Here is a 16,469-nt window from a genome sequence, read left to right on the forward strand (position 1 = left end):
GAACCTCACCCTCAAGCGCCGGTGGACCCACGCTCTCAAGCGCCGGCGGGCCCTCGCCCTCAAGCGCAGGCGGGCCCTCGCCCTCAAGCGCCGGCGGGCCCTCGCCCTCAAGCGCCGGCGGACCCTCGCCCTCAAGCGCCGGCGGACCCTCACCCTCAAGCGCCGGCGGAACCTCACCCTCAAGCGCTGGTGGACCCACGCTCTCAAATGCTGAGTCCTTGCCCACAAGTGGCGGCGGACCCTTGTTTTCGGGTGCTGGCAAACCAACATTCTCAAGAGCCAGTGGGTCCTTGCCTTTTACACCAGTTAATGCCCCATGGAGGAAAACGGACATCTCATCTGGACCCTCAGGATGGTCCTCTGTTCCATGTGGGGGGCTACCAAACCCACCAGTTTTAAATTGGTGGAACCACAACTGGCTAAAAGGGACCTACTCCCCTATGGTACCACCATGGTGGTCCTATATTTGGGTATTGATATGTCGAGACTCTTTCAGTAACCAGTTCCTTAGACTCTTCTTAAGCCCTTACAGACTCTCTTTGATTCCTTGTTTTGTGTTATAAGGATTTTTTTTTGTTTGGTTTGTAGTGTTGGTCTGTCCCACCATCCCTCCCCTGGTCCACCTCCGTTCCGCCTCCCTCCTAGATGGGTGTTTTTGGGAGTGTCTGGTAGCCACTCCTTAAAGGGGGGGTAATGTCACACCTGCTGCAGTGCCCTCTGGTGGTTTTCAAGGGCACCAGTTTTTGTTTTGGTTTTTGTGTTTTGTATCCTAGTCATGTGATCACTCCTTGTTTCCAGCTGTCCCTCATTGTCTAATTAGTTCTCTCTTTATAAGCCCTGTTATGTTGTGTTTAGTTTGCCTTTGGATTTTTCAATGTTCTGTTTAGGTTTGTCGTGCTTTATTCGTGATCTGGTTCATCGTGTTTGGTTTGTTTGTTTGTTCACTTTGTTTAGTATCATTACTATGTTTTTGGATATCTGTTTAGTTTGTGTTTGATTCACTTTTGAGCTTAATTTTTGCACTTCATGTTTTCCTCGATTTTGGTACCTTGCCTGTCCCTTTGTCATTTTTTTGGGGATCTTTATTGTTTGACAATAAATGTGTTTTGCTGCATTTGGATCTTTCCCTTGTTTTTGTGATACCCATTCGTGACACCCAGCTTGCGCCTGTGGTTTCTATATGGTATCCTCCACCATTCAGAGGAATTTGTGGGTACGAGAGAGATCTCAGGTCTGGTGGGTGCAAATTGTGGCGACTGGCCTCTTTTCTCCTCTATGTTTTCTCTGTTGTTGTTGTTTACTGTGTTGGCGTCTCCACACACGCTCTTCCTTCTACGTCATTAAACTGTGGAGAAGTACCTCATTGCCGCAAGTTTAATGACAAACAAAATGCCTCAATAAATCTGATCTGCATGTTTACATGATAGTCACATTGTCACATATATGATTTACATCTGATTTATTTTCACATATAAAGAGGCCTGAAACCGATCACAGAATATCTGAATGCATTCGTTTTACACGGTCATAGAACAGATCCGATCTGAATTGGGTCACATTTAATTGGCAGTGTAAACAGTGCCTAAATGTATTTAATTGTTACTATGATTGGTTGACATCCTTTTGATATTCAGTTTTACTCTAGGACCTGAGCCAGCCAGGACATTGCAGGCCAGTTTTGGCCAGTTCTTTCACACATGACCTTGGGTTTCTGTCAAGTTCTGGCAGTAATTCCTAAAAAACACAATCCTATTTTGTGCGAAAGACTGTGTACTCTGGTCCACTCTGGTTAGAGGAGAAATAAAAATAATATTTTCAAGTTCAATCAGGTTCAATATTAAATGTCTGAGTGCACCAGTCACTTTGGTTCAAATGCTTTTGTTTATATGCAGCACTTGGGCTTTAATGTCAAGTTTGGAGCTTCTTTACTGAATGCATGTTTTGTTCAATCATTGTCATAATGCCACTGCAGCACAAAGGAAATTTCTAGGAAAGCAGTGTCGGAAATGTGCCAAATACATAGCGTGACCTGACAGTAGCCTTACAGCTTTTAGGACAGTTAAGCTCAGCTTTCACATTAATGTTGTATGTTGCATTTCAACTGACAACCAGATGTCTCATTAACATCTTACAGCAGTTGAAATATATGGTAAAGAAATAGCAAGATGTCGATTCAGTGATTAACTGTTCCATCACCCCCTTTTTCAAGTTTTCGCAGTGGACTCCATGTGACTCGCTGTGAAATTAGAATGACATCTGCATTACAAAAGTATCCAAGCATATCACACTCACACACACAGTCCCATCCAGATGGATTGTCTTCTTCACTCTCGCTGTTGAGAGCAGCACTGAGCCGCTGGTGAGAGACTGCAGTTATTTCAGTCTCATTGCAGTCTCTCTCTCTCTCTCTCTCTCTCTCTCTCTCTCTCTCTCTCTCTCTCTCCCCTCCCTCTTATCGGCTCTGATTGAGCATCATTCTCACATGCTGCGCTTTCATGCCTCCTATTTCACACTCACTCTCTCCGTCTCTAAGCTTGACTTCACAGCTTCACTTACAGCCCCGGTGATCATGCTGCATCCCTCTCTCTCTCCGTCCTCTCCTCCGCCTGTCTGCTTCCGTCTACATATTTCTTCATCAAACTGACTGTTGGACCTGCTTTTTGTTGAGAGGGACATTTAGATGCGGGACGTGGCTTGTTTTTCACCTTGCAGCTCGTTCGTCTGGACGGCGTTCAGAAAGGGGTCCGGCTCCATCCTGGAGTTTCAGGAATACATCGATCAACCGGTTTGCTGAGTGTTTTCCCAGAGTCCCGGAGTCTGTTGCATTGCTGTACCTCTCCTGCGTTGCTCTTATAGTCTCGCTGAGAAGCGTGGGCTGGAGAAGAAAACCCCCCTCAACAGCCTGAGGAGGAACACCGGTGAGGGTCGGAGGGGAAAGAGTGATAAGAAAGGAGGCAAGAGTGAAGGGCAAAGCAGCATCACAGAGGATAAGAGCATCAGAATCTGCTGCTGTTGGGACAGAGGGAGCCAGAGTTTCAGAAGTAGCGACTATAAACTCAGATCCAATTCAGAACTGCATCCTGATTCTTTTTCAAGACAAGCTGTGTGGGTTTTTCTTTGCAGTCAGCAGCCATGCAGGTGTCATTCGCATGTACGGATCATGGGTTGAAGGCCCCGCGCACCAGCGAGCCAAACAAGCAGAACACGTCCAGTCCCAACACGGCAAGCGCAGCCCGGGCACGCTTCCGGACGGTGGCTCTGATCGCTCGCAGCCTGGGCTCCTTCACGCACAGGCACCACATTTCCCTGAAGGAGTCCACTGGGAAACTCACTGGCATGAAGTACAGGTATGGAAAATCCCTGACAACTCCCAGAAAAAGTATATGCTTTTTTAAATTAAAGGTTCTTTTTAAGGAACAATAATTCCATGAAGAAACTTTAACATTTTTGGAAACTTTCCATTCTAGAAAAGTTATTTAAAGTGGAAAAAGGTGTTTAGATCATTTCAAATTAAAATATTCTTCCTTCTGTGAAAATAAATTATTTTAGAAACTCTAGACTAAAAAAAAAAAGAAAATCATTCCTTGAGATTATTCTAAATCAAAATTTATTTTAAGAATTCTTGACTGAAAGGTTCCTCCGGGAACCATTTTTTTTTTGGTTCTTTAGATCATTATGGAATAACATGTTTTTCACTCTGAGAAAAAAATAATTTTTTAAGAACTCTTGACTGTAAGGTTTCCCAGGGAACATTTTTTTTTCTGTGGCACCACTACAAAATAGGTTTTCTTTTATTGTAGTTTTTGCAGACATGGAGAAACAAGGAACAGACAGAAAAACCCATCATCAAACAATAATCTGTGCAACATGTAAAATAAAGCATGAAACAAGGGAAAATATGACCTACAAAAAGACACAGCAATGGATGTAAAGAGAGAGAGAGAAGAAAAAAATTCAGAAATTAAACAACACTATTAGTCATTGCAGTGTTTTAGAAAAAAAGACTGGATCCCACATTTTATCAAATTTCGCAGTTCCCAGAAGTGGTACAGTGCTCAGCATATATAAGTACACCCCTCGCAAATTTATCTTTTGAATTCATATTTTTAATAGGAAGCTATACAATATTATATGTGGCACATAAAGTAGACTAGTCAGTACTGAAACCAAATCTGGAGCTTATCTAACAAAATAACTTGTGATAACAGTCCAAAAACTAGTACACCCAAATTTATATGTTAAAGAAAAATATTAAATACACATTTCAAAAAGAGGAAAAATCAAGAGAAGGAAAAACATGGAAAATTTTTGTTGAAAATTTGTAGGTTGTAATTTATTTTTGCAATATTTAGCTTGAATTTAATTGTATTATCTTTCAATTTCTAAATATGTTTGGTGACTAAATATTATTTTAATAAATATATCTGTTTAATAAATCTCTTTTGTTTAAATGCATTAAAATGCATTGCCCATTCTCACTGAAAATAAAAATATTCATTTTCAAAATGGGGTGTACTAAATTATGCTGAGCACTGTAAATCTAATTCTAAATCTAATTCAAATGTAAAGTGGAGAAGCCAGACAGAAAAAAAGAGGCCTAACATTTTTCCTTCAGAAACAAAGGATAACTTTTTTAGCTATGATCATGGCATACTGAACAGGTAACTGTATATTTCGGTTAAGAGTCTCCAGAAAATCTGACCCTCCAAAAATTAATATGATTGGGTCAGGCAGTAAAACACAATCGTAAACCTCAGCAAAGAACTGAAACATCTCTTACCAAAAAATCTGAATTTGTACACAGAACCAAAAAAGATGTGCCTCAGCAGCTTTACACTTGTTGCATGTGGGGGAATCCAAGGGATAGAATTTACTAAGCTTTGTTTTTCAATAGTGAAGTCTGTGTAATACTTTGTACTGAATAAGGTTGTGTCTAGAATTTCTAGAACAAAAATAAACTGATAAAAGGAATTGATCCCAATCAGTCTCAGAGATTAAATTCCTATAGTTCTTCTTCCCAAGCAACATTCAAATTAAGAGAGGAAAAATCTGTTTTCTTTTTAAAAGCATTAACAAATAAAGATGTTAGGCTCTTAGCATTTGGAGAGTTTAAAAATAAATCAAATAACTCGCCTTCTAGAGATAAATCATCAAAGTCTGGAATATTTAGATGGACATAGCTCCTGACCTAAAAAATAAGAAGGAGGGAGGTTGAATTGTGAAAAATTGGCAAAAAATTATTAATGTATACATTTTTAACCGCTTGATTTAAACCTTTTTTTTTTAAACTTGGAAATGTTATTTGAATTATTAAAATATTGTTGCTTCCTTGAAGACAGGGGTGTCCAAACTCAGTTCTGGAGGGCCGGTGTCCTGCATAGTTTAGCTCCAACTTCCTTCAACACACCTCCCTGAAGGTAGTATACCTAAAGTGCCTAATTAGCTGGTTCGGGTGTGTTTAATTGGGTATGGAAATAAAATGTGCAGGACACAGGCCCTCCTGGACCAAGTTTGGACACCCCTGCTTTAAGAAGTGTTACAGAAAGTTCTTTAAAGGTGCAATAATGGTTTCTCTGTGGTGTCAATGCACGAAAAACACATTTACCTTTGCTTTGCTGACAAATATCAGCTTTGACACACAGATTTTTTAGTGTGATTTTTGATACTGACAGAACTAGTTGAATATTGATAGTTTTTCTGTTCATCCAACAGGCATGGAAAGGCATGCTATTCTAAAAAAAAGCAGTTTATTTTATGAATGAAAGAGTGTACACTTGCTGAAATCTTAAAGGAATAGTGAACCAAAAATAACTGCGGTATTTTAATCAGTTCTGCTCTAAATTTGTATGATTTGTAAAGTCTTTACCATCCATAAAATATTTGATCTAATTAATTTCTTATTGTAATTAAAAAAAAAAACAATAGAAGTCTTTCAAAATATCTTTTATGTGTCTAAGTGTTTTTTTCATGCAGGAAATTTTAAAGTAGGTGATTGACCAACCACAGGTTTAATAAAGCAGTTTGGTGAAGCGATTAATGAAGTGAAAAGTAAACTAAACAGTAGTATACATTTTTTTTTATCACGCTTTGAAAAGCCAACAGCGGTTTCTTGTCCTGCGTGTAAAATCATGAATTAGAGGAAAGGCTGTTACACTGAGCTGAAAACATTCGGTCTGTATGTGTGTGTGTGCATGTGTTTGAATTTGAGGGGGAGGTGTGAAGTAATGGTTTTTGTGCTGGAAATAATTAATTGCATCTGAGACACAAGTATACCACAAGCATGCAACAGTTATCGCATATCTGCTAGTTTCCATAACGACAGAGAACTGGCGGTTTGCCTGCGCGTTACTCTAATTGGACACATTAGCTGTCGGACAAGGGTCATAATTGGGCAGTAGGGTAAACCTGAACACCCTCAGCCGACGTCCAGCTTTACGCACTCGTGCTTGACATTTATTACTTTTCTACACTTTCAATGAATTAATTGCATGATTAAAAGGGCAATATCATGAGGAAATTAACTTGATCTCTTGAAACAGGAGGTAATGTTGTATGAAAGCATACAGTTCTGCAACTTTACACACAAATATTATAGATAGGCTAATGCAGATCCTAAATTGTGCAAGCTTGTTACAACTTTGAAATCAAATAAATAAATAAAAATGGATTTTTACCTCACAATCCTGACTTTTTTTTTGCAACATGTTTATGGCAAATTAGTCACCAGTTTGTGAGATAAAGTTCATTTAAAGTTCTGAACTTAAAATTTTTTATTTTTTTTTTTGTAATTCAGTTTCTTTTTCTAAAATGAATATATAAAACTTTACAATCACATAGAAAAGTTATTTTAACAGCTCTTACACAGTATATATCGCCCATCCCCTCACCCCATTATCTGCACATCAGGAATCACAGGATAACTATGTAGACCAAGCATTTAGCTAAACTATATTAAATTTGACATTTGTAGTATCAGATGGGGGTGACAGGGTGGCACAGTAAAGCACAACAAGAAGGTCGCTAGTTCGAGGCCTGGCTGGGTCAGTTGGCATTTCTGTGTGAAGTTTGCATGCATGTTCACATGGGTTTGCTCTGGTTTCCCCCACAGTCCAAAGACATGCACTGTAGGTAAATTGGGTAAGCTAAATTATCCGTAGGCCTAGTGTTTGTGTGTATGTCCTGGTCCTCCAGATTGGGGCTTGAGCGTTGGGCTAACAACTCACCTCATAACAACTAGATGTTACTAAACACCAATATGGTAGACATCACATATAGATTTTCCACACCGTCAGAATGTCCAATTTAGCATGGTTGATCCTTGCTGATGACAGTTCTAAAGGTTCGAAATTAAAAGTTAAAGTGATAATTCACCCCAAAATTTTAATTCAACGTTTCTGAATTTGTTACTCCGAATTTTAGACTTGGAATTGTGAGATAATAAGTTCCCACCATGTATGACTGTGCAATATGATGAATTATTAGCCCCCCTGTTTGTTTTTTTAATCATTGCATTTTTAATCATTTTCTGACTAATAATTTTGAACTTAAAATGTTTTTTAAAAATTAAAAGCTGCTTTTATTATTGCCAAAATAAAACAAATAGGACTTTCTCCAGATGACAAATAATATCAGACATACTGTGAAAATTTCCATGCTCTGTTAAACATCATTTAGGAAATATTTAAAAAAGAAACAAAAAAAAATCAAAGGGGCGCTAATAATGTTGACTTCAACTGAATGTTGCATGGACAAAAAAGTATATCATTTCATAATTTACTCATTGGTTTATTTCCTGATATCGCAAAATAAATTGCTTACTGAAATAGTTTTTTAATGCAATATTAAACTAAAGACTAGAATAGCCGCGTGGAGAAAAAGTTGTATGCTTCTAAGTACAATTTTTACATTTTGCATTCTATTTAGCAATATTTAATTAAAAGTTAAAAGTGTTTTATATTTCATAAATTTTTAAATATTTCTACATTGCTAATTAAACAACTGCCCTGACGTTATAAATAAATTGAGAAAAAGTATCACATATAAGTACATTTTTGACTATATACTTTGAAAAGAAATATTCATGTTCATATGTTATATACAGTTAAGGTCAAAATGATTAGCCCTCCTGTAAATTTATTTTTATTTTTTCAAATATTCATCAAATAATGCTTAATAGAGCAAGGAGTTTTTACAGTATTTCCTATATTTTTTCTTCTGGATAAAGTCTTATTGGTTTTATTTCAGCTAGAATAAAAGCATACAAAAATATGGAGGGCTAAAAATTCTGACTTCAGCTGTTAATAAACTATCAATTGATTGAATTTACAGAAAACATGCTATATTTTTAAATATATTATTATCAGTATATGAGATGAGCCCTTCCCCCATGTTAAAAACAACTTGCTAACCTTTCAGTAATGGTCAGCAAGCCTGTAACTTTTACTAATTTACTTCCAAGTAAGATCCTGTAAGAGTGGAAACACATCTCAACCCCCCCCCCCCTTTTTTTTGATGCATGGAAAAAAGAAGTATTTACTTGCATTAAATTATCACTTACTAGTTCTTAAATGATTTTGACAAGGTGTCGCGCCCCTTTTTAGGCTAACACTTTTAATTCCTAAGCTGAGCAATAATATATCAATACATATTTATTATTCATTTTATTTTCTTATTATTTTTTGTTCATTGTTTTTGTTTATTTATCTTTATTATTATTTATTTATTTTGACTTATGTTTATTTCGTATTTTCAATGGGAAGTTGAGGGAGAGAATTGTTTATTTAGGATAGTGTTAACAACAACATAAAAGGATTTTTATAAAATGTATGTTGTAATTGATATTTCATGTAAAAAACCCAATAAAAGAAATATGAAATAAAAATGACGAAAATAATGATATGATTAAAATGTTGAAAATGTTCCTGGTTGTGTGAGGCTACTGTTGTTATCCTTTTTGAATGATCCCAGTGTGGCTGAAGTTGATTTTTAACAAGATCCGGGTCATGTTAGTCTGACCTTAGGAATTTTTTAGTGGCATATTTCAGCATGGATTGTTTGTAAAGCCGTCACACAATGTAACACAGGCATCGCAGAGAGGTTGTTATTGAAAGATGGAGCCGCACAAACTATAATTGACATGACAGCAAACGTATTGTTTACTTAATCTGTTAGCATGGCAAAGAACTGTTCATTTTGTGCGCAAAGAGGCTGTTGACAGCAGCAAAACAAGCTAAAAAAAAGAGAGTGGAAAATGGTTAGATTAAATGTGATTTTGCAAAAGGATAGAAAATTAGTCTCATTAACTAAAAGCTAAAAAATGATACCCTTATGATGCATGAGCATGATCATATATGAGCATAATGAAGTCACAAGACAAAAACTGGCATTTCATTCAGACCATCAGAGGCAAAAACACATGCTTGCAGGGCACAATTTACCTCTTTCAGAGAATTTGTATAGGTTATTTTTCAGAAGGCAAAGTTAACAATGAGTAATGGGTCTCTGTGTATGTTGGATGTCCTGGAGAACAAATATCTGTCTATGTGGTTTAATCATCTGTCACTCACCATGATTTAATCTTTAGAAATAGCACTTGCTCTGACAGCGCAGAACCTCGGGCTCTTTTTGTAAACATTACATTTTCTACGAAGTCCTGCATGCATTTTAGCATATTTGTGCTGCAGCAGAGGGTGTGCTTGTGATTAAAGCTGTGTGGTTGTGCAGAGTGGTCTGAATTCATAATATTTATGTAATTTAAAGCGACAGTTCACCCAAAAGTGAAAATTTCCACACACATTTCCTTATAGGTTTTCCAAATATTTATTCATTTCTTTTTTCTGTTGAAGACAAAAGATATTCTGAACTCTTGTAAAATCTGCTGGGTTCCACACAATCCATTTGTCTTGGGACAGCATGAAGGAATTCAGAAAACTTATTCATTTATACAAATTTAAGTGGACTGAACATAAAACATTAAGTTGTCCCAATGAAATCTCACAAAATGTGTTTCACCTCATTTTAAATAAGGAGTTTGAACAAGCAACATGAATTAATTGTATGGAACCCTTTTTACAGTGTACAAAGTGATATATATATATATATATATATATATATATATATATATATATATATATATATATATATATATATATATATATATATATATATTTTTTTTTTTTTTTTTTTTTTTTTTTTTTTTTTTCCCCCCAAATGATGTTTAACAGAGCAAGGAAATTTTCACAATACGTCTGATAATATTTTTTCTTCTGGAGAAAGTCTAATTTGTTTTATTTTAGCTACAGTAAAAGCAGCTTTAAATTTTTGGTGAATAATTTTAAGGTCAAAATTAGTAGCCCCTTTAAGCTATATTTTTATACAGAACAAACCATCGTTATACAATAACTTGCCTAATTACCCTAACCTTCCTAGTTAACCTAAATAACCTAGTTAGTCCTTAAATTTCACTTTAAGCTGTATAGAAGTGGGTTGAGAAATATCTAGGCAAATATTATTTACTGTTATCATGGCAAAGATAAAATAAATCAGTTATTAGAAATTAGTTATTAAAACTAATTATAATTCTGCCTAATAATTCTGACTTTAACTGTATATTAATCCTGTATAATGGTTCTTATATTCTGTATGTATTATTTATCAAGTTTGCTAAGTTACACACATGGTAAAGATGTTACAATGTTAATGTATGTTAATGGCAACTATGTTACACTGAGGAAACTCAGTGGGCATACATAAATTATATTATATTTGACACCATTTGCTTAATTTATTTAATCCCTGTCTACAAAGTGAACATTAGTAAAAACAAAACAACAACAAAAAAAACAATAATAATCCTGCATAATGGTTCTTATATTCTGCATGTATTACTTATCATTTTTGCAAATTTAGTTTACTGACCAAAAACAACAAAAAAGGACTGCTCTAATTTGCGGCTTGGTGAGTGCTAATTTTGGACCCTGTCTTAACAAATCTGAGTAAGAATTTTTTTTCAGTGTCCTCCCTCTCTTTTTTACTGTCTCACTTGCTCTGTGACTTTGTAAATGACAGGAAGGCTTAAAATACAGTTTAAAACCCTTTGATGTCCACATAGTTGTATAAGGTCATGTCTTAGTGTGTCTCTGGGATTACGCATTAGGTGTGTGTGTGTGTGTGTGTGTGTGTGTGTGTGTGTGCATGTGTGTGTATATTTGCTTAATTATAAGAACTGTAATTTTGCCTGTTTTATTTTCTGAATTTCCAGCACTAAAACAAACAGTTGCAGTATTGCATGGTTCACTGGCCAATGCTGCAGTCCAGATGGGTAGTCGTGCTGTGTGTGTGTATGTGTGTGTGTACGCATTTGTCCTTGTCATTTGTATTTGTGTGTGGGCTTCTTGGCTGATAGGAAATCAATCAGTGTATGTGTTAGTTTAATTTGGCTTGTAAGCATTTTTCATCACACCATAATAATGCTTTTGTTGCGCTAATATGTGTGTTTTGTGTGTGAGCGTAACCCAGCAGCAGAGAGTCACTGTGTTCTGGAATCTTCTGAAGCGCATACAGGATAAGGACGCCTCATGGATGCCTTAAAGGGCACCGGAAAGCCATTTTTCACTTTTTCATTTACTGAAGTTGAAGGGAAAGACATTTGGGGTCATGCATTATTAGCCAGGTTTTTCACATGCAGTGTGTTTACCTGTGTGACTTTACAGACATTCTATTCTTCGTTCTATCTATCGTTCTATCTTTCTATTTATTGTTCTATCTATAGATCTGTTGATCTATTGTTCTATCAATATATCATTTTATTGTTCTATTGATTATTCTATTGATTGTTTTAGAATTTTATGCATTGTTCTACTGTTCTATCTATTTTTCTGTCTATCATTCTATAATCATTCTGTCAATGTATCACTCTATTGTATCAATCTATTGCTCCGTCTATCTATCTATTGTTCTATTGATCATTCTATCGATTGCTGTATTGATTGTTCAGTCAATCGTTCTATAGATTGTTCTACCGATCTATCACTCTATTTATTGTTCTATCAATTTATCGTTCAATCTATCATTCTATCTCTTTCTATCTATTGTTCTATCGATTGTTCTGTTGATCGTTCTGTCAATTATTCTATAAATAGTTCTATCGATCTATCACTCTATCTATAATAGAGTGTATAAATACAGTAGTCCTTGTAATCAGTTCCTGAGCAGCTCCCAGCCGTGAGTGTGTGTAATCTACCAACTAAAAAACAGGTGCGTGTGAGCAGTGCATGACTGGAACTTGTAGTCCTTCGTAGTCCTTTAGTAATCTGCGTGTTTACCAACAATCTACCAGGATTAGATCGCTGGTGATTGTGGCGTTATCTATTGTTCTATCAATCTATTGTTCTCTCTATCTTTCTATCTGTTGTTCTATTGATCATTCTAAAGATTAATATTTTGATTGTTCTGTCAATCATTCTATACATTGTTCTATCTGGCACTCTATCTATTGTTCTATCAATCTGTTGTTCTATCTTTTGTTCTATTGATTGTTCTATAGATCATTCTACCGATCTATCACTCTATTTATTGTTCTATCAATCTGTCGTTCTATCTGCCATTCTATCTTTCATCTATTGTTCTACTAATTGTTCTATTAATCGTTCTATCAATCATTATATTGATCGTTCTCTATCATTCTAAAAATAGTTTTATCAATCTATCATTCTATTTATTGTTCTAGCAATCTATCGTTCTTTTTATGTTTCTATCTGTTATTCTATTGATCGTTCTCTCGATCATTCTGTCAATCGTTTCATAGATCATTCTACCGATCTATCACTCTTTTTGTTCTACCAGTCTAATGTTCTATCTATCATTCTATCCATCTTTCTATATTTTGTTCTATTGATCGTTGTATTGATTGTTCTGTCAATCATTATATAAATCATTCTATCGATCTATCACTATCTATTGTTCTAGCAATCTATCGTTTTATCTGTCTTTATGTCTGTTGTTCTTTTGATTGTTCTATTGATTGTTCAATTGATTGTTGCATTGATCGTTCTGTCAATCATTCTATAGATCATTTACCCATCTATCACTCTCTATTGTTCTACCATTCTATCTTTCTATCTATCGTTATATATATCTTTCTATCGTTCTATCTATCGTTCCATCATTTTATGCATTGTTCTGTTTTTCAATCTATTGTTCGATCAGTTTATCGTACTATCTATCATTCTATTGATCACTCTATCTATTGTTCTATCATTCTATCGATTGTTCTATCGATCAGTCTATCTTTCTGTCTTGATTTTTTTATTGTTCTAGTGATATTTCTATTGATCATTTCTGTTGATCATTTTGCCAATCGTTCTATAGATTGTTCTTTTGATCATTCTATCTATCTATGTATTGTTCTACATATCCACCTATCCTTGCTTCCTTCATTCCTTTCCTTCTTTATTCTTTTCTTCCTTCCTTGTCTCTCCATCTTTCTCTTTCTGTTTTTTTTTTTTTAGTAAGTCAAGATAATGTAGGCTGGTAAAACATGGTTTGAGCAGTATTAAGGTGAGCAGATGATGACAGCATTTTAATTTCGGGTGAACACCCCCTTTATATGTCAGATTAGCTCTGGGTGGCTCAGACTAAACCTGATTCTGCTGGAAAGAGAACTGAGGAACATCCTTTGGTGCTTAGAAAATCCCTTCCTGCACAACATCACCCATCTGTTAATCATCACACTGTGTTATTCATTTGCTGATGAGGCTTAATAGTTTTGATTGGAAACAATTTCATTTTTATTAGAAGACACCACATAAGCACTCACACACAGTATTGTTCAGTACTCTCTCTCTCACAGACACACACGCGTGGTAGTTAGTTATCCCGCTCTGCAGTAAGTCCCTTGACTGCTCTGAACTCGTTATCAATTCTGTTTTACCCCGACTACAGTATCAGAAGAGACAGTAATGAGGCTCACACTCACACACAATTACACAAGCTGTACTCCAACAACAGTCCAACTGAAACACTTAAAGGCAGGTGAATTTCACGGTCAAACAGCGATGTTTTCCCCCCGAATGCTTCTTTTAAGTGTCATCTTCACCAAATGCTACTTAATTTTAGTTTATATTAATAAAAACCTTACAAAAATTTTTTATGCCTCCAGGATTTTGCGAGTACAAATGTTTTTAAGATCAAAAAGAATTTTCACAGCAAAACAAAACAATTGAAGCAAATAAGCCTGAAGTTTTGACAAAAGCGATCACTGGATCATCAGGGTTTTGACACTCTGTTGAGGTCTGTGAAAAACACCTGAGCAATGCATGTGATTTTATTCTCCATATGAGAGGCGTCTTTAAGCTTTTAAGCTAAAAAAAAAGCCTTTATATAAAGTATTAAATACAATTCAGTAGTTCAGTACTTTTTCCTTCTGTCATTAAATTATTACACGTAATATTTTTTTTCTGCTTTGTTATATTTTTGTTTGTGTTGTTTGGGTTTTTACCAAAATCTGGTTTAACTCTATGTCAATGGCTGCTTTAGAATATTTTTCCCAGGAAAAAAACATGACGTGTTCAATACTTTCCCCTACTGTATATCAAAATCCAAGGTACTTAGTACTAAATATTATCATAATATTAACGGGATTCGGTTATTAATTGCTCACCTTCATGCTGCTTAAAATCTTAGAGTCCTTCCTTCAACTTCAGAATACAAATTATAATATTTTAGGTGAAATCCAAAAGCTTTCTCATCCTCCATAGACAGCAATGGTCACGAGGTGTTAAAAGTCCAAATGGAGGATGAGAGAGCTCTTGGATTTCATCTAAAATGTCTTAGTTTGTCTTCTGAAGATGAAGTGAGTAATAAAAACCAACATTTCATTTCTGAGTGAACTAACCCTTTAAAAACAACATGATAATCCCATGAAACAGTCCTTTGATACATGGCAGTGCTGAATTACTTCTACAATTTCTACCTCATTTTCCCCCGTTTTGCATTGAGCTCCAATTTTAAAATTGTATTGTATGCTCTTTTTGACTTAAGCTGTCTTATACTTTCACCAGCTTCTCAGAAAAAAAAGAAAACATGTAGTTTGTATTGTGCAGTGTCCATAAACATGATTGCCTGTTTTTTTTTTTTTGTTCCAGCATCCAGTCAACTAAAGCAAAAAATTGCTGTGCTCCAACACACACACACACACAAGTCATGCAGGCATATTAGAACAAACAAATCAACCCTGCCTTCCTGTCATGTTCTTCACACAACATCCTCCGAACAATGTCAGCCAAACGATACATACAGTTTCCATTGGCTCGCTCTCTGTCCCGCAGTCTCTCGGTTCTTCAGCTCTCTGACTCAGCTCGCTGTGATGAGGAAGGATCTGTTGTCACCCAACTGTGCGTATGTCTGCTACTCTGAAGAAAAAAAACACCTCCATCACACAGAGTTTTAAATTATAAATGTCTGCAGCTGGGAATGCGCTGTGGTTGTAATGTCACACAAAGTAATAATGCTTTGGAAAACGTCAAAAAACAAAAAAAGAAATGGAGTGGGAGATGATGTTGCAGACATTCATCGCTTTTCGCAACAGCTGCATCAGTGTGAAGGATGAAGATGCCACTATTGAAGACAACAGATTTGTCATGTTTAAAAAAAGGCAATAATCTGAGTAGCCTGAATTGACCTGCAGGGACATAACAGAAAAAAATCAACATAGACTCATTCTGAAAACGTAGCTCGTAAAACCGAAAAATTGTGGTGGGGAGCGCGAAGAGATGAGCCGGGGGGGGGGGGGGGGGGGGGGGGGTGTCCTCTGGGTGCGCTGGATTTATCAATACTCTTTCCACCACTGCTATGTAAATGGAGGACTTTATAAGTGAAAAAATGTAATACTTAACTAACGAGAAAGCGGTTAAACGGATCATCAGCAGCAAGAAGATAAAGAACGAGCCTCCTTCATTTGTCCTCTTCATTCATTCATTTTTTTTCAGCTTAGTCCCTTTCTTATTATGAGGTTGCCACAGCGGAATGAACCACCAACTTATCCAGCATTTGTTTTACACAGCGGATGTCCTTCCAGCTGCAACCCATCTCCGGGAAACATCTACACACACTCACTCACACTCATACACTACTGACAATTTAGCCTACCCTATTCAACACTTTTTTATTATTTGTATGTCTTTGGACAGTGGGAGAAACAGGAGCACCCTGAGCACCCTGAGGAAGCCCACGCAAATGCAGGGAGAACATGTAAACTCCACAGAGAAACACCAACTGAGCCAGCCGAGACTCAAACAAGCGACTTTCTTGCTGTGAGGTGACAGCACTACCTACTGCGCCACTGCTTCGCCCATTTGGCATCTTTACTTTCTCTTTACTTTTACTCTTTACTCCTTTACTTTCGTGGATAAGCAAACGGTGTTATACGTATAATCCGCTGAAGACATCTATTAGCCTACATATTTAATTCG

The 16,469-nt window shown here is 36.2% G+C and overlaps 1 protein-coding gene across 5 annotated transcripts in view; it reads left to right on the forward strand.

Moving 5' to 3' along the window:
- Positions 1 to 16,469, forward strand: part of kcnab1b (potassium voltage-gated channel subfamily A regulatory beta subunit 1b) — a 105,674-nt gene that overhangs the window by 18,178 nt on the left and 71,027 nt on the right. For 2 of the 5 annotated variants that reach the window (XM_087241356.1, XM_087241359.1), the window contains exon 1: positions 2,481 to 3,347. The exons of the other annotated variants lie outside the window; for them this stretch is intronic. In XM_087241356.1, the coding sequence (XP_087097482.1) occupies positions 3,133 to 3,347 (215 nt within the window). In that variant the 5' untranslated portion in view covers positions 2,481 to 3,132. Of the gene's footprint in view, positions 1 to 2,480; positions 3,348 to 16,469 lie in introns of those variants that run through there. 5 annotated transcript variants of the gene reach the window in all.

This window comes from Danio rerio, chromosome 2 (assembly GCF_052040795.2).
Source record: "Danio rerio strain M-AB ecotype USA chromosome 2, GRCz13ab, whole genome shotgun sequence".
NCBI lineage: Eukaryota > Metazoa > Chordata > Actinopteri > Cypriniformes > Danionidae > Danio > Danio rerio.